At 38.5% G+C, this 23,655-nt stretch overlaps 1 protein-coding gene across 3 annotated transcripts in view; it reads right to left on the bottom strand.

The window, feature by feature from the left end:
• The window catches only part of TNRC6A (trinucleotide repeat containing adaptor 6A), a 97,222-nt gene that overhangs the window by 35,597 nt on the left and 37,970 nt on the right, over nucleotides 1-23,655 (bottom strand). For all 3 annotated transcript variants that reach the window (XM_060124695.1, XM_060124693.1, XM_060124694.1), the window contains 4 exons: nucleotides 15,043-15,423; nucleotides 2,689-5,262; nucleotides 1,175-1,351; nucleotides 111-286 (listed from right to left, as the gene is read on the bottom strand). In XM_060124695.1, the coding sequence (XP_059980678.1) occupies nucleotides 111-286; nucleotides 1,175-1,351; nucleotides 2,689-5,262; nucleotides 15,043-15,423 (3,308 nt within the window). The remainder of the gene's footprint in view (nucleotides 1-110; nucleotides 287-1,174; nucleotides 1,352-2,688; nucleotides 5,263-15,042; nucleotides 15,424-23,655) is intronic.

Genomic DNA, 23,655 nt, shown 5'->3' with positions numbered 1-23,655 from the left:
TGCATGGACTATACTGATTGCATTAAACGGGTAGGCAGAACATTAATTTTCTGTGGGTAAACTACCTTTGGAATTTAAAGTTTCAAGGGCTTTGCCCTTGAAATGTTTACCTTCGACGACATTTTCTTTGTATATGGTGGCCAATTTAAAGATGAATTAAGCTCTTGAGATGAATTACTATTCCACATTCCAATCTCTACATCCTCTTCCTCTTCCCAGCCAGTGGGGCGATTTCCAGGCAATGGCATATCATCACCACACCAGCCATCTTGCATAGATTTTGGCCCTGATTGTGGATTTGTGATAAAGAGAAACATGCTTTAATCAAACAATTCTTTCTGGAGGCTGAGCATTCATTAAGCAGGCAGAGCAGGGGGAGAACCTAAAAAACCCTCTTTTATCTCCCTTACCAGATCTGCACGGCAAAAATGTATGTTATATGCTGAGCCAAAAGCTACATTAAACAAGAATTTATTTTTATTAAAATTTTCAATAAAACACCTGCCATGCTTTTACAAGTCAGAGGGTTCCTAAACATGGGACATCGGTGGCACTCTTGTTCGTACTTGCTTAGCAAGCTGCATGGTGACGCACAGGGCCAAGAGGACGAACAGAATTTTTAAAAATTAATTTTAATACATATTTTTAAGGAGAATGGCCCCAAAGCATAGCAAGTCAAAAGCAGAAAGTATTTCATCACTATACTCGGCCTTTGGAATTCCTATGGGAATAGTGACAATGTTCATCTGAATATTGAGGGTCCTTCCTGAACTCTGTTCATTTTCTGTGTCATATTCAGGGAATTGTCTGGAACCTGAGCCAGAGAGTTTGGACATATGTCCCCATGACTATTATACTCAGTCTCTCGTGCTGGATAGCATGAAAGTTGCTCGACTATTTCTAAATAATCCAGTTTGATAAAATATAATTTAGATTTGGTGAAGTACATGCAAATCATTAATAGTTATACACTTCTAAGAAAAAGAAAAGATAGGAAAATTCAGAAAGGTAAAAAAGCAAACCACATTAACAAGTTCAAAGAGCCAAACAAATAGTGAAATCATCCAGTATGATAATACACGGACACATTATCAATGACATAAGCATTATCCAATTACTTAATTACAGTCAATGAGCTCACCACTGCTACAGCCAGGAGTTATCAATAACTTACCAGATTTGCTTAATGCTTGTGGACCAGCAGAGCTGGAGCCCCACGTGGATGTGCTGGATGCCGCAGCAATGGGTTCGCCCCAGCTGGGGCCACTGTCTATGGGTTTACCCCATGCTGAAGTGCCATTATCCACAGTTGTGGCTGGAGTAGAAGTCTCACCCCAGGGCTCACCCCAGCCTTTAGAAAGTGTGGGGAAGAAGTCATCAGCACACGGTAGAGGCAATAAGGAATACTTAGGGAACCAAAGAAGACGACCTTCACATTTATGTATTAAATAATAATGTTGTGATAGGCAGAAAGGATGGCATCTGTTTTATGTAAAGAAGACACATAATTTCCCATTATTATAATTTAACTATATGGTATGAATTTTTTTTTCACCTCTTCTTTCAGAATTGCCCTCTGGGTGTACAGCAGATTCTTTTGAATAACCTTAATTATGGCAAGTCATCCTCCTTTGAAGATGAATTTAACTCCTGGAAAAGTCAAGTCATTCTGAGTCAAACCTAGTGAATTAAAGCAGGTGATCAAGCTGGGTACAGTATGTGTATAAAATTTTTACTATACGTACAACCTTTCAACATCACTGTTCTGGAAAAAGCAATTTACTGTAAGACTAATAATAGGTAGGCATCCTACTTTTATACATGCTGAACAATGCTTCTTAAAAAATTTATTAGGTTGTCCGAAGCAAGGCAAAGCCAAGCCATAAACACGTTGTTTAAAAGAACCAAAACAGCCTTCCCCTTAGATACATACCTGTTTTTTCTAAGAATTATATCTAAATTAATAATACTCAGAAAAAAAGTTAGGTGCTGAAGGGTTAGTTCATGAAAACACTTCTGTCTCTACATCCAATGGATTATTCAATAAAACCTCCATTCACAAAGGCAACACATCTCAATGACAACTAATGAAAAATGTCATTGTCAAGATAATTTGCAGAGGATAGGAATTAGTTCCTTGCTATAAGACGAAAGTGGAATATACTAGAAAGATATTATTAAATGTTTTAAGCAAGCATACATACATGCTATATCCAATAGACTTAGATTTCATGCCTACTTAAGTAAATTCCTTCTAAGGCCAAATATAGTACCTAGTTTCTTAGAGAGCACTGTGCTTATTAGATACTTGTTTTATTTCTGGGGATATTTTAGTCAAATAATAAAACCAAAACGTGATGGCTTGACTCAGAAGAACTGAAAAAAGTGTACAGCATTCCAGCTTGACATCACTTTTCCAATTCTGCCTTCTACAGCGTTCCTAACGGAGAATGGAGTATGTGGGATTCACAGCCAACACTGCCAAAGGCAGAGCTCTGTTCCCTGATGGTAAACACCTTCCCCATAATTTTCTTCCCTATAAACTTCTCCTGGATTAGAGTTAAAAAAAGCTTTGTGTGCACATCCAAATACTTCGTTAGACAAGTTTTGTAATAACAGTAACTTGAAACAAGGTTCACAATACTGTGAAGTACTTTGTAACACAGACCCCATAAAATAAAAACTCACCAGAGCCACTGCTCGCCTCCTTGTTTGAGATGGCACTTGCAGACGGCAGCAGCTGATGTACCTGTGCTTGCTGGTCTGAACGGCTGCTGCCGTTTGGGACATTTTTGTTCCACATGTTCACATTTTTGTAGTTGTATTTGCTTGGATCTCCCCAAGCTGAAGTTCCATCATCGATCTCCATTTTGCGACGTATGGATTCTGGGGATGGTTCCTCCCAGCCCGTGGGCTCTTCTTCTTTTGTTGGGGCTGGTATAGGTCCTCCCAGCCAGCCTGTACCAGGAGGTTTGCCTGTAGCTGATGGGATTCCCCAAGATCCGACATCTTGTTGCTTGTTCCAGTCTGGAGAACTGACTGGCTTTGACGAATCTCCCCAACCTAGAGACTGATTAGACTTTGGAGGATCTCCCCATCCCTGGGAAGGATTCGGTTTAGAAGATTCATCCCATCCTGATGAATTATTTGGATTTATGTTATTTCCCCAAGTAAAAGAACTAGTTTTACCAAGTTCGTTCCAACCAGAAACGGACCTATCACTGTCACTACCTCCTGAGCTAGATTTCTTATTAGCCTCACCCCAATGGTTACTCCTTGAAGTTTCTCCCCAGTTATCACTGGCAGAAACGGACCAACCTTGGTTTGATTTTTGTCCATCACCCCATCCCTGTTTGTTCTTTTGCGAATCATTCCATGCAGACTTCTCTTCTTTGCAATTCCCCCACTGATTGCTCTTGGCCATTCCTGTAGCAGCAGAATCATCTTCCCATCCCCCCTGGCAGTTTGAGCCTTTGGAATCTCCCCACCTCAGAGTAGGTTTGGGATCTCCCCACCCCGATACAGATGAGGTATCATTACTACTAGGGCTAGTCTTATCTGTACATGCCCCTGAGTTAAAAGTCTGTGTTGCAGAGCTTCCCCAGGCCTCTGTCCCATTGTCAGTCTTTCTTTCCCCTCTAGGTGATGTTTCGGTATCCCAGGCAGTATTCTGCTTAATAGGAGTCTGTCCCCAACCAGAGTTGGATAGGACACGTGGATCTAAGTCAGTTCTGTTTACAATGCTTTGGAGTAATGTGTGCTGATCGATTTTTCTTCTATCTCTACTCTGATTTTCCCCAGTTACTTTTTCCTCAAGGCGTCCAGTGCTTTCTGTACTACCTTCACTCTCCACTGTACCTCCCGTTTTGGCCCACACACTGTTTTGCTCATTTGTCTGAGATGTGGCAGAACCCTGATCCTCTTCCTCAGTAGATTTCCATCCGTTTGTAAACTTCTTACCATTGCCATTTGCACTGTCACTGGAATGCTGATTGCTAGGCAGTTTGCTCCATTCCACGCTGGGTATATTAGTGCCAGTGTTTTGTGCAGGAGTTCCCCATCCTCTTCGACTTCCTCCAGAATTTGCACCATTTCCCCATGATGCACTCTGGGAATTCACTGCCCCAGACTCCCACACACCTCCTCCTTTATTTGTGTTAACTTGAAAGTTAGTGCCCATAGGCCCATTTATGCCAGGCTGCATTAGAGTTGCATTCACAGTGTCACCATTAGCTTGGCCATTAGGGCTTGAACATTTGTCTCCAGAGTAATTAGAACCATAGGCACCCCATGTAGTACCATAAGAGCCTCCACTTTTTGACTCTCCATTGCTAAGGTGAGAAAGGGAAGTGCCATTTACAACCGACGGAGCCTGTATCTGAGGATGATTCATTGTGCTCACACGCCAGGCCCCTGTATTACTAGGCAGCTCATTATTCTGTACTGAACCGGAGTTTGGTAAACTAGAGGTCACAAAGTTAGTAGTGTTATTTGGTCCAGTCATTTCAGTGGTAATATTTTGAGGTTGACCACTGAATGAAACCTTCTGTGTACCACTTACTTCAGATTCACAAGTTTCCTGAAGGCTTCCCCAGGTACCATGGGTAGAAGAACCACCCACTTTAGAGTTAATACTCTGATTGTTAGGCATCTGGCCTAAGGTACTGCACTGAATATTGATGCCAGAACTACCACTCCCTACAGGCCCTTTTAGGGCAAGTCCGTTGTTCTCTAACACTGGCCAGGCACCATGGTTGCTAGCTGAATTCAAAGTGCTTGGATTTAACCCTCCATTTGATGAAGAACTTACAGTGCCCCAAGCATTCATTCTATTGTTGCTACTTTCTGATTTGCTTTCAGGAGCATCCACAGAGACCTGACATGTGCTTATTATGGCTCCATGGGAAAAACCCCATGGCCCAGTACTACTTCCATGGCCCACATTATTGCTGCTGCTACCAACCACAAACTTGTTTTGGGATCCAAGTCCAGTGCTATTCCGAAGGCCATCATTTTCACCACCTGTGCTCCCTGAAGCCATGATAGTGATGTTTCTCTCTGATTCAGAACTGGAGGCAGAATCAGCATCCACACATTCTGAAGCCAACTCTAGATCACTGCCAGGGACTGAGGGCCATGCTTCTTTTTCAGGTGAGTCGTTTACAACAGCATTCTTACAGTTTGTGCTAGAGTCACTTGTAGAAGACACAGGTCCCCGCTGCGAATTTTCATAATGGGATCCTGAAGTATTGTGGTTTATATCTAGAATAAAGAAGAAGCACAAAAATGTATGAAATGTTTGGAAAACTGATGAATATATTATAAATGTACATGGCTCCTCAACATCAACAAGCTGTAATACTTGGCAGTATAATTACAAAGGCATTCGTTCTATCTCAGCCACCAATTTTCCATATCCAATAATTAATTCCACATAGGCAGGGAATTTTGCTGCTTTCTTCATTGATGTTATTCCAAGAGCCTAGAGCAGTACCTGGAACATAAGAGTTCCTCAATAAATATTTGAATGAGTGAATTGTTAACATATCAGCCAAGTAAAGAATTTGGAGTCAGGAAGGACAAGGTAGTAATGATGGATTAGGATAATGGAGCAACCCAGGCTTGGAGGCCCAACATGGGAAAGAAGGGGCTGGGATATAAACGGTTAAAGACAAGTGAACAGGCCAAACTTGATAAAATGTATTAGAAATATATTAGGAATCCTTTTCTATCCACACTTTTTGAGAATAGCTTTTTCACAACTGTTTTGGGTATTACAACAAGTTTATAAGAATTATAAAGCCTTTTCCATTATATTTCCATTTCATTAGTGTTCATATTCAATCTGAAAAATACTACATGCAAGTAAAAATAATTTTAGTTCTACTCTCCTTCATAAAAATGCCTTAATAGCCATGTTTATTAGAAGACAACAGAAAAATGGTTGATATGCTGAAGATCAAAGTTATGATTAAAAAATCAACTGCTGACATTTGAAGACATTAATGACTGGTCACATAATCCTGTCTTAGACTTACTGCTACGTACTGATGTTACCATCTAGTTATTGTACTGCATGTAGGGCAGGCAGTCTTAGTGCTTCTAATGCTTTCCCAAATTCATTACTCTCATTCAGTTTAAGGATCTGGTAGATGGAAATCCTCAGAAATATTAACCTGCATAAGATGTTTGCATTTAGACTGTCCCTAGTGGGTTGCTCATATTGTAGTTCTCTACTACAGTAGTAATCAGAATCATATGTAGTGTTTCTCAGTAATACATATGCTCAAGTCACGTCCCAGATGCAATGAACCAACCACCAGGCATTGTAAGCCCAGAAAGTTAAGTGTCACTCACTATAAGGGTATTGCTAATATGGAAAATCAGGTTCATCTTGCATCATTTTCTCTCAAAGCACAATTGTTAAGCAGCAAAAGGTGATGAGCTAGAAAGAGTAGCAAAAAAAAGGACTAGACAGAGACCAGAAATGTATACATAATTCACCAAATAGAGATATACAGATATAGATAGATAGATAGATATAAAGTTCTGTGACTGTGACTTCTGCTCTCTGATTAAGAATCATTTGGCAGTTTTAAGCTGCCAGGTAAAGCTTTTCATCTTTCAGTGCCCATGAGGAGGATTTTTCTCATGAAATAAAGGATACTAACATGTCGCTCAGTCTCACTGGGTAAAAGCAAATCTACAGACCAGCACCTGCACTGTCAGCAACACCATTTGGCACTCTGGAGCACGTGCTTTATGTGCAATGTTGTCACTGAATCCTTGAAACAACCCTAGAGCACAGGCATTACCTTCACTTTACGGATGAGGAAATCGAGGCTCAAAGGTTGTAGAAAATAAGGTAAGAAAGGCAAGATTCATCATTAGGTAAAAAAGCAAGGTGGCTCAGAACATGGCTGGAACTCTAGAGATACCCAGGTTCAAGTCTGGACTCTATGCAGTAGCTGTATGACCAAACCTGCAAAATGGGGATACAAACAGTACGTACGTACTTCTTTACCTGGTTGTTTAGTTAACCTACTGTCATATGCCAAGTATGTAGCTCAGTGCCGGTTTCAAATAAGTGCTCCATGAAGGGCAGTTTGGTGTAGTAATTAAGAGCAAAACTCTGAAGCCAGCCTGCTTGGGTTTAAAAGCCGCTCTGCCATTTACCAGCTATGTGACCACAGGTAAGATCCTCAATCTTTCTGTGCCTTAGTTTCTTCATCTGTAAAGTGGGAATAGTAACAGTACCTATCTCATACAGTTGTGAGGATTAAACGATTAATAATTAAAAGTGCTTTGAACCATATCTGATCCAGATTAGGTACTTAATAAATGAGGACCATTATTTTCATTAATTAATGTGTATCAGTGATTTTCATTATTTTTCAGTCCTATCTCTAAAGCACATGTCATTCCACCATGCCTCCCTCAAGAAGAACAAAATTAGAAATCATATACGAAATCGCTTACTTTAAATCTCCATTTAGATATCTCAAAAAGGATGCCAGCTCCTAGATTATACCCCTACAGGTGCCTCCTCCCAAAGGAAAAAACAATCCTGCTTCTTTACTAGTTTTCCTCATCTCAGTAAGTTTCCTAAAACCTAACATTTATCCTTGATTCCCTCCTGTGCACAGCAAAACCAAAACATCACGAAGTCCCAAATCCATCCACTTTTCTCCAAATCTAAAACAATCAAGCCATCATCATCATCATCTCATGGACTATAGCAAAATGGGATGAAAAAAGATCCTAATTGTAATGGCCACAAAAACTATAAAGGAAGTTGGGGGGCTTCCCTGGTGGCGCAGTGGTTAAAAATCCGCCTGCCAATGCAGGGGACACAGGTTCAAGCCCTGGTCCCGGAAGATCCCACATGCCACAGAGCAACTAAGCCCGTGCGCCACAACTAGAGCTCACGTGCAGCAACTACTGAAGCCCGCGTGCTCTAGGGCTCGCGTGCCACAAGTCATGAGCCTGCATGCTGCAACTACTGAAGTCCGTGCGCCTAGAGCCCGTGATCCTCAACAAGAGAAGCCACCACAATGAGAAATCCGCACACCACAACGAAGAGTAGCCCCGCTCGCCACAACTAGAGAAAGCCCACACGCAGTAATGAAGATCCAACACAGCCAAAAAATAAAAAACTATAAAGGAAGTTGGAATAAAGCTAACATAAATACTTTAAAAAGTCATATATGATTAAACTTTACTGCAGACCATAGCAGACAACTTGATTAAGTATAGAAACTTGTTCCTCAATAGGAATATATAACAATGTTCCTTTTAAGTTTAATTCAATTATAAAAAAATACTAACAAGAGTCTGTAATTTGATTAAAGTGATTTAAAAGTTCACGTAAAACAAATAAGAGGATTAAACAAACTCTTGTTATCATGTAACAGTTAAATAGCACTGTACTACCAGAGTACATAAGAACTTCAACTGAACAGAAAAAGTAATCCAGAAACAGCCCCAAGTATGTTACCTAAGGTTATATGTCAACGGTTAGCATTTTAAATCAGCAAAAGGAATATTCAATATTTTATAAAGATTTTTTTAAATGGACAACCTATCAAAAACAATACCAAATGATTCAGTGTTAAGACGAAACCAAGAAGTTACTTGTGAATGAGAATTTTTTATACATAAAAGCAAAGAAAGAAACCATTAAAAAAACAGAGATTGGACTACTTAAAGTTTTTCTTTTTTTTTTTAATGCCCAAATACATCAAAAGCAAAAAGCCCCAGAGAACCGCAGAATACACTTGGCAAACCAATTCTATCACCTTTAATGTTAGTGAAACTTTCTCTCACAATCTGGTCATGACCTAGTTTGGAGGTGGTAATGTGCTAAATTTGCCTTTTGCCGTGTACTCCCATGCATTTTAGGAAAATAAGAGATGCCATCAGTAATTATTAGCTAAAATTCCATTTTTAATCTGGAACCTACTTGACACTTTCCCAAAAACCTAAATTAAAAGGCTATCTCATTTATAAAGCTGCATTTACCAAGGCTGGATCACGAAGCCATTTTTGTTATGAAAAACACTGCAGCTTAGATAGAAAAATAAAAATCTAAGAGTAGGGGAGTGGGATAGGGAGTCAGGGTGGGGGTGGGGAGATTACTAGCCTGACTAAAATTATAAAAAGTGCAGGACTCCTCAGCAATCATGACTAAAACATTTCAGAGTCAGAGACTACTTCAGAATTGGAAGAAGTCAAATAATATATTTCCCTTACACATAAGGAAGCCAAAAGCCATCATTACAAATGATCTGGAAGACAAACATATAGAAACATCATTAAGTAGATGATAATTACACTTTTCCAGGAAAGGGGACAGTTCAGTATTACTGAGTGTTAATGCAAAATACAAATTTTAAACTAAGATTTGGAAGACTGAACTTAACTGAGAAACATCTGAAGTCCAAAATACCATCAGCATCCTGCTCTCATACAAAATTGCCTTAGGAAGACTGAGGGCAGCTCTAGTGCCATACCTCAAAAAGAATATTAAAAAAAAAAAAGGAATTCCCTGGCGGTCCAGTGGTTAGGACTCTGCGCTTTCACTGCTGAGGGCCCTGGTTCAATTCCTGGTTGGGGAACTAAGATCCCGCAAGCCATGAGGCATGGCCAAAGGAAAAAAAAAAAAAGGACATAGTAGTGCATTATGTAGCACCTATTCAGAAAGAAGATATGTGGGGTAGAGCAAAGACTGGTGATAATTCAAGGGAATTGCATAATTCATTCAGGAAGAATTTAGATCCAGGAAAATTCATACAATTTCCTAAATAAATATGTATCATGTAACAAAATGGCTAAATATGTGCTTTCTGCCTTAAAGACTTCCAATCTCACCAAAAATAAAGACCTTCAGAAGTTAACAGTATTTAGGTTTTATAGTATTTCCAGGAAGTATGAACTGTTATCATTGGGAATATGAGAGAACCTTAGATGCACAATTTCAAACAGTACTTGAGTGAGAAAGTTAAAAATGTTTCCTTAGGGACTTCCCTGGTGGCGCAGTGGTTAAGAATCCGCCTGCCAATGCAGGGTACATGGGTTTGAGCCCTGGTCCGGGAAGACCCCACATGCCGCAGAGCAACTAAACCTGTGCGCCACAACTACCGAGCCTGTGCTCTAGAGCCCGCGAGCCACAACTACTGAAGCCCACGTGCCTAGAGTCCGCACTCCACAACAAGAGAAGCCACCACAATGAGAAGCCCACACACCACAGTGAAGAGTAGCCCCCGCTCACCGCAAGTAGAGAAAGCCTGTGTGCAGCAACGAAGACCCAACGCAGCCAAAAAAACTTAAAAAAAAGCATCCTTAGTTATTCTAGCCTCTAGTCCAAGGGCTGGCAAACGTTTTCTGCAAAGGTCCAATTAGCAAAGATTTTAGGTTTTGCCAGCCAGATGGCCTCTGTGGCAACTACTTACCATAGTAGCTGGAAAGCAGCCAAAGATAACATGTAAATGAACGGGCATGGCAGGTTAAAGAAGACAAATGCAATACCACAACCAAATGCAGTGTATGGATCATGACTGGTTTCTGGGGTAGGGACTGTGGGGAGACGACTATAGAGGACATTCACAGGGCTGTTGCTCTAGACCAGGTGGTGAGTGTCTGAACCAGGTCAATGGTGGCAGCAGTGCAGAGGAGAGAGGAAAGCTGAGAGATGTTCTGGAGTTAAGATCAGCTGGCATGATAAACCAGTGGCCTGCAGGCATGAAGAAGAAGGAGAGTTAAGCATGATTTTAAGAGTTCTAGATGGGTGACTGGATGAATGGGGTTGCCGACCTTTTGAGCAATGGGATCCAGAAGGAGAAACTGGCATGTGGCAAGATAATGAGTTCGATTCTGGACATGTTGAGTTTGAAGGGCCCAACATCAGCTGAAGAAATCCAGAAGACATGGAACCTAAAACTGGGGAGAGAGATGAAACAAAGCCTTGGGAGGGAGTAACATCTGAAAACTGGTCAAAGAAAAATGAAAGAATGAAAGAGCTTTAAAAAGAAGGAAGGGGTCAATGATAAAAAATGTAGATACAGGTTAAGATAAGAATGGAAAAGTCTATTTTGTAACCACAATTAAAAATAAAAAAAGTCTGCATTTGGCACACAGAAGATCAGTGCCCTTAGTAAGAGCTACTTTAGTCAAGTGAGCAGGAGCCAGACTCCAGAGGAATGAAGTGATGTATCAGAGATTCCAAGTCTAGAGTATTTCTGTAAGAACTCTAAAAGTAGAGAGAAATTCTACAATAGCCCCAAGAGAATGGGAGTTTAAAGGAATTTATTTTAAAGATTATAAAGACTTGAATATGTTTACAGACCAAGGGACAAGTTGAGAGCAAGAAGTGGAAGTTACAGGACAGCAAGGATGTGTACAACACCGAAAAGACAGTGACGAGCACAGCTGGATGGACAGTATTTTAATCTTTAAACATCTCTGGAAACTTTAAGTTTCTTAAAAAAATTGAAACATAGGAAAATCTATAGTGTAATATAAAAAACGCTCACACACCCCTCACCTTAAGGTATATACTACTAATATAATAGAAAACTCCTGTGTACCCCTCTCTTGTTTACGTCTCCTTTCTTCTACAGTAGGTAACTGAGTGGTAACCACACAAAATGCTGTATTTGAGTTTACTCATAAGCAAAACATGTTGTCTTGCAAGCTTTATATTTTATATAAATGATATCACACTATAAACAAAGACTTTTTGGTACCATCTGCAAAAATGTGAACATCAACTACGTATCTCAGGATATTGCTGAAAACATCCCTCTTCTGCTTAACGGTGACTGTGGTATCATGGTTGTATAAAAGACTATCCTTATTCTTTTAAGAAATTACCTGTGGAAGTATTAAAGGTGAAGTGCAATGAACATTTGTGCACACGTTTGCATATGTATGTATATATAATGTACTAACAACGGATGGATCTGAATCTATTTGTTTAACTTTTCTGCATGTGTCATGTCAGTTGGATGATAAAAATGTGGGTTGGAACACTCTGCCCCCTAAGAACAATACTGCTGCCAGCCCTGTTAAGTGTAAGTCCCCCCAAATCCTTTATCACACAGCCTTCAGGCCCCCCAATTCAAGGGTTTTTTTGGGGGAGGAGCAAGGCCTGATACCTTAAGGCTCTAAGAAATCAACTGCAAAAGAGAGGTCCTTCAGTGATGACTGAAACCATCACTGAGTGTTTGAGGCACAGCCACAAACTGGCAGCTCAGCCTGCAGCATTGTGTGGTTTGACCAGCACAGGTTCTAAAAACTTAAAATGAGAATGTAAAGGTAGTCAGGCAGGGTACAAAATTAATACATTTACCACAGTTCCCATTACTTCTTTTCATCCTTTACTCCACTTACCTGCTAGCCTATGAAGGCATTTAGTTTGTGTGACCTCTAATTTAGAAAATACCTAATGTCATCTAGGTACTACCCCTCTTCCTTGACTGCAGTGAACAAACGAGAAACGCATTCTGTGAGGACAAGGGAAGTGTACCCAGAACTCCTCATCTTTACCATGCAAACTTGTAAGTAAATTTCTATGTATGTATTGCATGTATTAATTTAAATGTCAAATCTATTCCATTACCTATCTCTGTTCAGGAAACCAAAAAACCAAACACAAGTACAAAGAGACAAAACAGTTAAGATTATGTTCCCACATTTCTGAACTACATGTAATTCACAACATGCAATTTTGGGGTTTCTGGGCTATTGTTCATGCTGTTTGTACCGTCCAGTACGCTGCTCTTGATTGATTGCTAAGCTATTCTCTAATCTGCAAAATGAAAATTAAACATGTTAATACAGTGTGTGGGTCATAAGCACCCCATAAGGGTTAGTCACTGTATTATTATTATTATTGCTGTTATATTATTATTAGCCCTTCAGGAGCCAGGAGAGACCTAAGAAGTCCTCCCTAATTCACAGACACCCAATGCCCTATTATGTGACTAGTGTTTCTATTATCATTTCTAGTAGCACCTACAAAAATATTTTAAGGTAAATACGTGACTATGCTGTTAAAGGGGGAGTCATAAATGTTTAAAACAAGACAAAAGCACAAGTCTGGTTCTTCTGCAGAATGCTTTGCCTTCATCCTCTGCGTTCTCTAGCTGTGTGGGGATTTAATTTTAAACCTCAGGCAGATTGCTGTACCCTCCTTATTTCCATCGTAACCTCCACATTAATGCAGTCCACCTTTGTAAAGTTGTTTTAGAAACAGGTGGGATATTTTCCCTTCTCAGCCTTTTTTTGAAGACTTCTTCCTATGCCCACATCATAGGCTTTCTTTTCATCTGAATGTATGCCCATAACACTTTTGCGTTTCTTGACCCATACCAATTTTTGAGAAATAAGATTCTTATACTCCCATTGTTTCCATTTCAAAAACGGCTTTGCTCTTTCATTTCCCAAATTGAAAAAGCATATTCAACATATATTTTCTAAATTTACTATCCCACTTTCCTGTTTGTTAATTATCATACCACTATTACTTAGCTTGCAGTAGGTACTCAAGCATTTGTTGTATAAATAACCTCTCCTAGGTTTTAACCACAATGATGCTGATGACTCAGTACATCTGCTTTGCTTCCAACCTGACTTCCCAGAGGAACTTCAAACCAAATTATTAATTGCTTGGCATTAGATCTAACATATCTAAACCAGACTCTTCCTCCTGAAAAGTGCAGGTCCTTCGGTAAAAGTTTCAGGGAAGATAATTCATGCAGTGCCTAAATATTAGGCACTAAACTAGCTGCTTTAACATGTCACATAATATCATCCTCAAAGCAACCTTACAGATTGGGTACTACACTTTACAGGTTAGCAACGACAGTCAGATAAGTTAAGTGATTTGGCCAAGCTTATGCAAGAAAGTGTGTAGGGGAGTAGAAGTAAGTATTAACTTGGGCTGATAATTTAAGTTTGCATCCTTTCCAATAATGCGCTTCTCTAATTACCTATGCTCGAAAAATCACATCTGTGCCCTCTTCCTCCTTACCTATCACTACCAATATGCTGCCAAAGCAAAGCACGGTTGTTATGAACATAGCTTTGGAGTCAGACAGATCTTGATGTGAGTGCAGGCTCTGCTACTTATTAGCTGTGAAATACCATATTACAACGTAGAGTAGTTCCTGGTATATATAAGAGAGCACAGAGGTAGAAAGTGAATATTCTACCTGAGATAGTTAGGAAAGGCTGCTCAAACGAGACTCGAACACATGTAACAATGAAGTAACCTGCCAAGGTCACACATGCTGGTATATGGTGGAACTAGGACTTCAAAACCAGGTCCATCTGGCTCTAGAGACTCTGTTCATTACCAGTCTGCTACTGTTTTCATGTGTGGGAACCTTGATTATCCTCAATTCTCTATATGACTTGTGGTAAAAGTGTCAAAATAGTTCAATAAGTGAATGGACAAACCAGTCGTCAGAACATATCAAAACAAACTGGGCTTTGAGAAAACTGTAATCACACACTGGATTTATCTTCTGCCTCACAATCATTACTGAGCTGAGAAAAGCCGTTCTGAGGCAATAACTGAAATGCATGTGCTCTGAACAGCATTTTCATGGGTGGTAGTCTCTTTACGGCACGTGGTAACTGATCTCAAGCCATTTTTGTCTTGGTGCCTCAGTTTCCTCCACTGAAAAGTGGAGATAAGAACAGCTTACACCTCTCAGGGTTGTTGAGGATTAAATGCAATAACGTGCACAGCTGCTTAGCACGTGACTTGGTGGGGGGGTGCTCAATTTTAGCTATAGTCTTATAATCAATTTTAGCTATAAGCTGTATATTAAAATGGGTAAGATCTGGAGGGAGAGCTCTAGTTAACCTACAGGAAACATTTTCAGATTCCCCATTCATAACTTCTGTATAGAATTCTTATTTTTACAACACAGATACTGATGAATACAAATACATCACCAAACAGGCATGAGTTTATAAACTTGCTACACTGCTAATGACGACAGTTGGAGTCTCGTAAGAAATGCCTTCTCTCACCTGACTGGGTTTTGCTGATCTGCACCTCTCCGTTATTTTGTGGCTGTTGATTTGTTAAAGCACTGCTCTCTGACTGGCTGCTTAACACTTTAACAGCAGATCCCAGGTTTGCTGCTATGACAGGAAAATGCTGACCCCTCTTTAGAAGCTGCTTATGTTCCTGGTGGCGAAATCGAGGTGGAACTTCGCGCGGATACCGAGGCAAGGCCTGTGGTGGCTGCGGCTGCGGCGGCTGCTGTGGCTGTGGCGGCGGCTGCGGCGGCGGCTGATTGTTGGCTGTGGCTCGCTTGGCATTATTATTAGTGCTGGTTGCTGTGGAAGTGCCGTTATTAGAGTTGGCAGGCTGAGGCTGGCTTACACTGGGCTTTATCTGTTCTGGCACTAATCCCAACAAAAGAAAAGGGGTGGAAAAGATTAGCCAGTAAAGTGCACCTCCATTGCAAGCCATCTAAGTAAAAAGGCACTAAGAAAAACAATCCTAAAGGAACAGAAGCTTTACGTGTGCAGGGATATCCTTCCTCATTCACGGGCTCCAGTTTTCTTGAGAAGAATCACTGCCAAGCGTCAAATGTTACTTCTGCTAACTACCTATCTGATAAGGGAACGGACACCAGTCAGCATTCCCTGTCCTGGATGACAGTTCATGCTCACCATCTCCTTCCCATATTATCTCCAATTAGAGAACAAGCACTGTTTATACAACTCTGGAACTCACAATAACTAAAATAACAAAGGTGACAAATCAAGTTTTGGTAATCCCGAAAGAATCCTCAATTCCCCAGTAACTGTTCTTAATCTGCCTCATGTTTAATGTGTTTGGTCCCTAGTTTTCATCTTTGAAAGACAACACAGAGTAAGGGTAGAAAATAATCCTGCTAGTTCCCTTACAAAACAGCAAAGTTAACACTGTTTTTTGTTATTAAAATGTAAAGCCTGAATCAAATAAGACAAATTCAGAATTGGGATGTATATACAAAGATCACAGACTGAAATCTATGAGACTAACCAAAATTGGAGAAATAACTTGGATACCCTGTCTTAAGCAAGTCTGAAAAACAGCTATCTGTCTACTGTATGAACAATCAGAGACTATAGTGAATTTCTGGACTCCTAAAGGAGATTAAATAAGTAAATAAACTGAGGGAAATGCTCTAAACCAGTGAAAACATACCCCATCTCTAAAACTACAGGGAGGCAGCGTGGTATATGAACTTTTGGTGCCAGATGGACCCAGGTTTCAATCCCAGCTCTGCCTTTAGTAAGCTTTGTGTCTTTGGACAAGTTGTAAAAACCCAAGCCTGTGGTCTCCTCTGTAAAAGAGGGATAACACCTATTGCTTGCAGAGCTATCCTAAGGTTAAATATATTAATGTTTACAGAGCACCAAACACAAGGCTATACACGCATACTCTGGTTTATTGTGCTTCGCTTTATTGCACTTAGAAGATATGGTGGTGGGTTGTTTTTTTTTTTTTTTTAAAAATGGAAGGTCGGTGGCAACCCTGCATCAAGCAAGTCTATCGGCGCCATTTTTTCCAACACCACCTGCTCACTCTGTGTCTCTGTTTCACATTTTGGTAATTCTCACCGTGTTTCAAACTTTTTCATTATTATTAGTTATGGTGATCTATGATCGGTGACCTTTGATGTTATCGCTGCAAAAAGATTATGACCCACAGAAGGCTCAGATAATGGTTAGCATTTTTTAGCAATAAAGTATTTTTAAATTAAGGTATGTATATTTTTAAGACATAATACTATTAAACAATAGACTACAGGATAGTGCAAACATAACTTTTACATGAACTGGGAAACAAAAAAATTTGTGACTCGCTTTATTGTGACATTCACTTTATCATTTTGTGTGTGGCAGTTTTAAGTTATTAGTTTTTAAAATAAAAATATATATTCACTTTACTCCGGTGGCCTGGAACTGAACCCACAATATCTCTAAGGTATGCCTGTAGAGTGCCTATTTTTTAATGACTGGCATAATACCACTTTATACTTTTGTAGCAGTTTAATGTTTCTCTGAGATTTTGATGCATCTTCACAGATGCCACTGTCAGATAAATAAAGTGATTCGTCTCCATGTGATCAGTGAGGACACTCAGAGAAAATGTTCAAGAGTTAAGAGCTCCAACCCCACCACTCACTAGCTACGCTATTTCTGTGTCTTTTTCCTTGTCTATATGGTATAGACAGTCTTGATCTAGTACCCAGAATAATGTAAACACTAAGTGAACAAAAGGTATTACTGTGGCCCAAATAAAGTATTTATCAAATGCCTAAAATGTATATGATTCTGTGATAAAGTGCTGGTCACATGGGTTGTTTCCAATAGCCACCCAACTTCCTCTTACAAACCCTCAGATCTAGAGCCACCTTTCATTTAACAGTTTAGCCTCACTATTGTCTTCTTTCTCTGAAATGGTGGATTTAGTCTATATCACTAATACTGATACTTTTTATTCTTAATATATGATCTTGACCTCTTATTTTTTAAAATCTGATTTTGATTTTTCTAAAGTAATACAAAAAAATTGTATTTCAGGAGGAATTACATTGAAAAATCACAAACATTCCATCTATTGCTTGGAATTCCTTCCATTCTTGAAGGCAAACCGAAAAGCCTCTTATTAGCATTTGGGCCAAGTGCATTCTAGGTCTAATTACTTTATGTAGAAAATTCTGTCTCCTAGACAATTTTATGCTCCTAGAATGTAACAAATAATGTATATTCCTCTGTCATGAGGAAAATAAGGAACTAGAATATTCTAAAGTACCTCTGAAACCAAAAGAAGATCAAGTATATGTAACTGAAATTATAAGGCACATAAAAACTCTAACTCAGCTTTTACATGCCTAGTATTGGGCTCAGTATGGTATTTGGCAATTGAATGTAACCTTAAAGTGGTGCAGTTACCCACTGCTAAAATACATGTTTGTCCGCCACTTTATTACTAAAGGGAAAAGACTGTGACAACAATTTAATACCCAAACAAGATGTTATTTATGTGAGACAGCAACAGGAAAGTGTTGTTTAATACATTCAAGAAATTAGAAGATATCCTACATGCAAACACTGTGAATAACCTACATGAAGACATGTATAAGAAGCCTAACACTACTTCAGAAGTGACTAGGAACTCAGAAGCAGTATTTACATCGGTCACCCAGCAACCCCACACCTACCTCAAAAATTCAAAGAACTCCTGTATGTCTTATCAATAAAGCCCCATGGGGAAAATAAGGCTGAAAGAGATACTAGTTTCTTGGGCCAGAAAACTTCACTGACACCAGTAAAAACATTAAGACACATAACTACTGACTATAATACTAAACTAAATAATCTAAGGTAAAATCTCAGATGTAAACATGGGATGTAGTAGTAAAGAGTAAAGGAGAAGCTAACAGTGCACGCAGGTGTGCCAGGGTAAGGGTGGAGTTGCTGGGTAACAGATATAAATCCTGAATAATTTTCGCTGCTGTATATATATGTGTAGTTAAAATTTAGGTTAATTATGTCAGTAAATATCTAAACCATTGGAAGGGGGAAAAATGACAAAACGATCCATTCAACAGACACAGAAAATGCAATAAAGAGAATTACTTTTAAATTGTGGTTAACATGAAATACAAAATGAAATGTCACGCATAAAACTCGAAATATCTGTAATCAATAAAAATGTGAGTGGGTTAAATTAACTAGTTAATAAAAGATCTTAAACAGGGTTAAGAAAAGAAAAAACAAACTTAAGGAATATACTTATCAAAAATCACTCCTGAAACAAAACAATACAGGAAAATTGGTGGAAAAAAGTACAGAGACAGATATACTAACAAGAAATGCTAACAAAACTTAGATGAAAGCAACATTAATATCAGACTTTTAAAATTCAAAGAGAAAGCATTATAAAGATTTTGCATACTGATAAAAGAAACAAACTAAAAAGAAATAAACAGCCAGGAACCTTTATATACCAAATCTTAGTATCAAAACGTGTAAACCAAGTGGGGACAGAAAAGAAAAACTGAGAAAAAGCAAAACCATATATCTTGAAATGAGGTAACACCTTTTTTGACAAGTACCCGAGAAACAGTCATGAAGTGCACACACAAACCATCCAGCACTAAAGAAAACATCAATAAATTACAAAAAGTAGGAATAATACAGATGGTATTTCTGGATTACAATGGCATCACACTAGAAACACAAGCAAATACAACTGCCTTATTTAAATAAATTTTGAGTTGAAGAGGAAATAAATACCAAAACTGTAGAATTATATTAAAAAAAAGTGAAAACAATACACATAATAAATTTTAAGGTATCATAGACTTAATTATTTTCAACAAATGAGAATGAATGTGAAGCAACCAACTCAAGTTAAAAATCAAACTAAAGGAAGCAGTAAGAAGGAATTAGTAAAAATAAAAGTAGAAATCAATGACTTTAAAAGTGAACCAACAGCAAATAAAGATTTGACTAAATATATGACACAGATATAAAAAAGGAGTATAAACAAAATATGCTATAATTTTACATTTTAATCTCCGGAATATTTTACATTGTTGATTCAATAAAAGTTTTTTGGAATGCAAATAAGTGAACCAATAAATCCAAGGCATCGTTCTAAGAAAAAAGTAAACTACCAATTAACCTAATTTTTAAAAAAGAAAATGGAAAAAAAATAAGAGATGATTTTCTAAAATTAAGGTATTTCTTAAGGCTTAACTCATTAAATAATTGGAAAAACTGGAGAAGGGAATTATTTAACACTGATCCCAGAAGAGGCAGAAAAAAATAGATTAATTAGCATAGAAGAAGTGGAGAAATTTATGAAATCATCAATCAGGATCACATAGTTTGATCAATACTACCATGCATACTTCTTCTTTTTTTTTTTAACTAGCATACTTTTAAGAGATATTTATCTCTAAATTAAATGCTATTTAAATTGTTGTAGGGCACAGCATAAGATGGAATACCAACATTAACACTGTTACAAATAAATCAGACAAAATTTTCGTAATCCCAAACAATGGGGGAAATAAAAGAAGCAATATAAATAGTACCGGGGAAGAAAGGACATAACTTCAAATATAGAGATTCTGTAAAGACAAGAAAATACTATAATCTATACCAAAAAAACAGAAAACCCAGCTGAACTGAGTGTTCTACAACATGGCTTGGCAAATCTTTCCTGTAAAGGGCCAGATAGTAAACATTTTAGGTTTTGCAGGCCATACAGTCTCTGTTGCAACTACTCAACTTGCTGCTGTAGCACAAAAAAACAGCCACAGACAGCACGTAAATGAATGGATATGATTGTGTTCCAACAAAACTTCACATAAAAAAAACAGGCAGTGGGCCAGATCTGGCCTGCAGGCTGTAGTTTTCCAGCCTCTGCTCTGTAAAATATAATTTACCAAAATGAGCTCACAGAGGAGTAGAAGATCCTATGGAATAATAACAGCAGAGGACACTGAAAGATCCTGCAAGATTTACCTCCTTAAAAAGCACCTGGCTCAGATGACTTTACAGGGAGTATGTAAATAAAATCCTCAAGAAGCATATATAATATCAATCTTACATAAACTGTTCCAGAACAAAGAAGTAAAGGTTCAAAAGACTGGCTGGATTCAAATTTTGGCTCTGCAACTTACTAGCTACATGACCATGGGCAAAGTACTTATCCCCTCTGTACCTGTTTCCTCATCTGTAAAACAGAGTCAAGTATTAATACCTACACCCATCGGGTTTTTGTGAGGTTTTAACAAGATAATAGATGTAAAGAATTAAAAACAGTACCTGGCACATGGTTAGTACTCAATGAATGTTAGTGATTACTATTACCATCTGGGTAAAAAAAAGGGAGGAGGAATTAGGATGAACCCCAGGTTTCTGGCCTGGAATCCGAGTAGACAGTAGTACCATTTACTAAGATATGAAATAGAAGACAAAAATTAAATTTGGGAAGTATGTGAGAATTAGTTTTTTTTTGTTTGTTTAATTGTTAGGTTTGTTATTACTATAGGACAGCCACTCTCAAACTTTTTGGTCTCAAGACCCCTTTACACTTAAAAAATTACTAAGAACACCAAAAATTTTTTGTTTATGTGGGTTACATCTATAGATATTTACCATACTAGGAATTTAAACAAAGAAAATTTTAAAATATTTATTGACTCATTAAGAAAGTCCTTTATATATTAAAAATAAATGTTTTTTGAAAAAAAATTTCCAAAACAAACAAAAAAAAAGGATGCATTGTTTTACATTTTTGCAAATCCCTTTAACATCTGGCTTAACAGAAGGCAGGTGGATTCTCACATCTACTTCCGCATCCAATTTGTTGTGACTTGCACATTATGTACCCTCTAGAAAACTCCACTATATACTCATGAGAGAATAAGTGGCTAGGCAAAGCCTTTCTACTATTATTATGAAAATAGTTTTAACCTTGTGGATCTCATGAAAGCTTCAGGAAGCCTCTCAGGTGCCCTTGGGTAAACTATGAAAACTACTGCTGTAAGAATGCTACTGAATATATGGTTCTAGAGTTTATTAAAAGTTTGAACTAAAAATATGGATTTAGGATTCAGCATACAGGTAGAAAAAGAAGTTATAATATAAGAAATGGCAAGACCTAAAGAATAGGTTTAAATAGAAGACAGAAGAAGAGAAGTTATGGCAAGAATAAGTTACAACTGCCAGAGAAGTAGGAGCGCTGTTGTTTATTTTAGTAAACGGCCTCACTATCTATCTAATTACTAAAGCAGGGACATCTTTCTCAAATTCTCCCTGTCTCTTTAGGTCCAGTCAGTCTAAAGGTCCAATAGATTAATTATCGCCTTGATACAATCCAAATGCATCCTTGTATCTCCAATGTCACTGCTGTGATTTAGGCCCTTACCAATTTCATCTTGCAAAAACCTAATTGGTCTCCTTGGCTTAAGTGTTGATCTCATCCCACGCCCTTTTCACTCTCCCCAAATCTATCATCTCTCTGCCCCACATTATCTATATTATTAAAGTGCTCTCAGAATTAATGCAAAGTCCTTAGCACAGCCCCTATCTACCACTTTTCCAGATTTTCCACTTTTCCTGCTACATCCACACACATCTCCTCTTCTGCATCAAATACCTCCAATTCTCTGAAAGGCATCATGCTCTTTCATGACATTCCTTTCTTGAAAATCTTTCTGTCTACCACCTTTCCTAGGAAACAGCTAATCACCCCCCACTACCCCTCTATTCAGCTAATCTTAGAAGTATTTTATGACAACATCCCCTCCCCACTCCCATAAATCTCTTAGGCATTCCTTACACCAGAAGTCCCCAACCTTTTTGGCACCAGGGACCAGTTTCGTGGAAGACAATTTTCCACAGACGGGGGTGGTGTGGTGTGGTTCAGGCAGTAACGCGAGCGATGGGGAGCCGCACATGAAGCTCCCCTCCCTGGCCTGCCACTCACCTCCTGCTCTGCGGCCCGGTTCCTAACAGGCCTGGGGGTTGGGGACCCCTGCCTTACACTACATGTGCTCTGTAAGTGCAGGTTTCTTACTTCTTCTTCCTTTTTCCACATGGTGGTCCCAGCACCAAGAACAGCAAATGGCATGTTCAAAAATCCTACAGAAATCAGAAATATACCTTTTCCTGGGTCTTAGCTCTGCTTCTTCAAGGAACTCTTACCTTCCTACCCAAAATTTCCCATCTTAAATTACCAACACAAAGAGGAACACAGCTGATTTGTCCTTCTACAATCCTCTAGGTTTAGCTGACTGAGTAAATTCTTCCACCGAGCTTCATTAATGAATTTCTGGATGAAACCACCCTATTAACCAATTCTGCTCTTCAGCAAAACACCTTAGGCAAGGTACATCTGTTCTAACGTACAGATCTTCTTTAAGAGCTAGAGGATACCCATACAATATTCACAATATGGTATTCCCAAGATCTTGGTTAATCTGTCCATCAAATTTTGTCCAAATATGTGAGATGCAGAAAAGTGGGATGATGAAAGATTTATTTTTCAGGCAGAGGCACGTGTTTTAAAAAAAAAAAAGTCATCTACTGTATAGCACAGGGAACTCTACTCAATATTCTGTAATAACCTATATGGGAAAAGAATCTGAAAAAGAATGGATATATGTATAACTGAATCACTTTGCTGTACACCTGAAACTAACACAACACTGTAAATCAACTATACTCCAATATAAAATAAAAATCAAATTAAAAAAGGAAAAAAAAGTCAGATTGCCCTCAAGTCTCTCTTTCATAACTAACAATTCTAGAAGTGATCCCCAAATTTATTTAATTAAAAGTGCTATGGGGCATATGTTTAAAACAAAAACAGGTTCTTCAAGCCTCACAGATTTACTAAATCAGAATCTGTATTTTTAAAAGCACATATCACGTGGTTCTCATTTCTGAGTAAATTCTGAAAACTAGATACTGTAGCAGCATCTACAGAGCTTCTGACTTCCATTTGTGAGTCCAAACCAAAAGATAATACCTAACAATTTCAACTAGAAGTTAGTGACAGGAACAACAAAAAAAGTCCCAAACACAGAGGGGAAAAAAAAGTTTGCAAAAGTTATATAA

Source organism: Lagenorhynchus albirostris, chromosome 15 (assembly GCF_949774975.1).
Source record: "Lagenorhynchus albirostris chromosome 15, mLagAlb1.1, whole genome shotgun sequence".
Classification (NCBI taxonomy): Eukaryota; Metazoa; Chordata; class Mammalia; order Artiodactyla; family Delphinidae; genus Lagenorhynchus; species Lagenorhynchus albirostris.
Note: the sequence above shows the minus strand (reverse complement) of the source record. Positions and strands in the feature narration are given on the sequence as shown.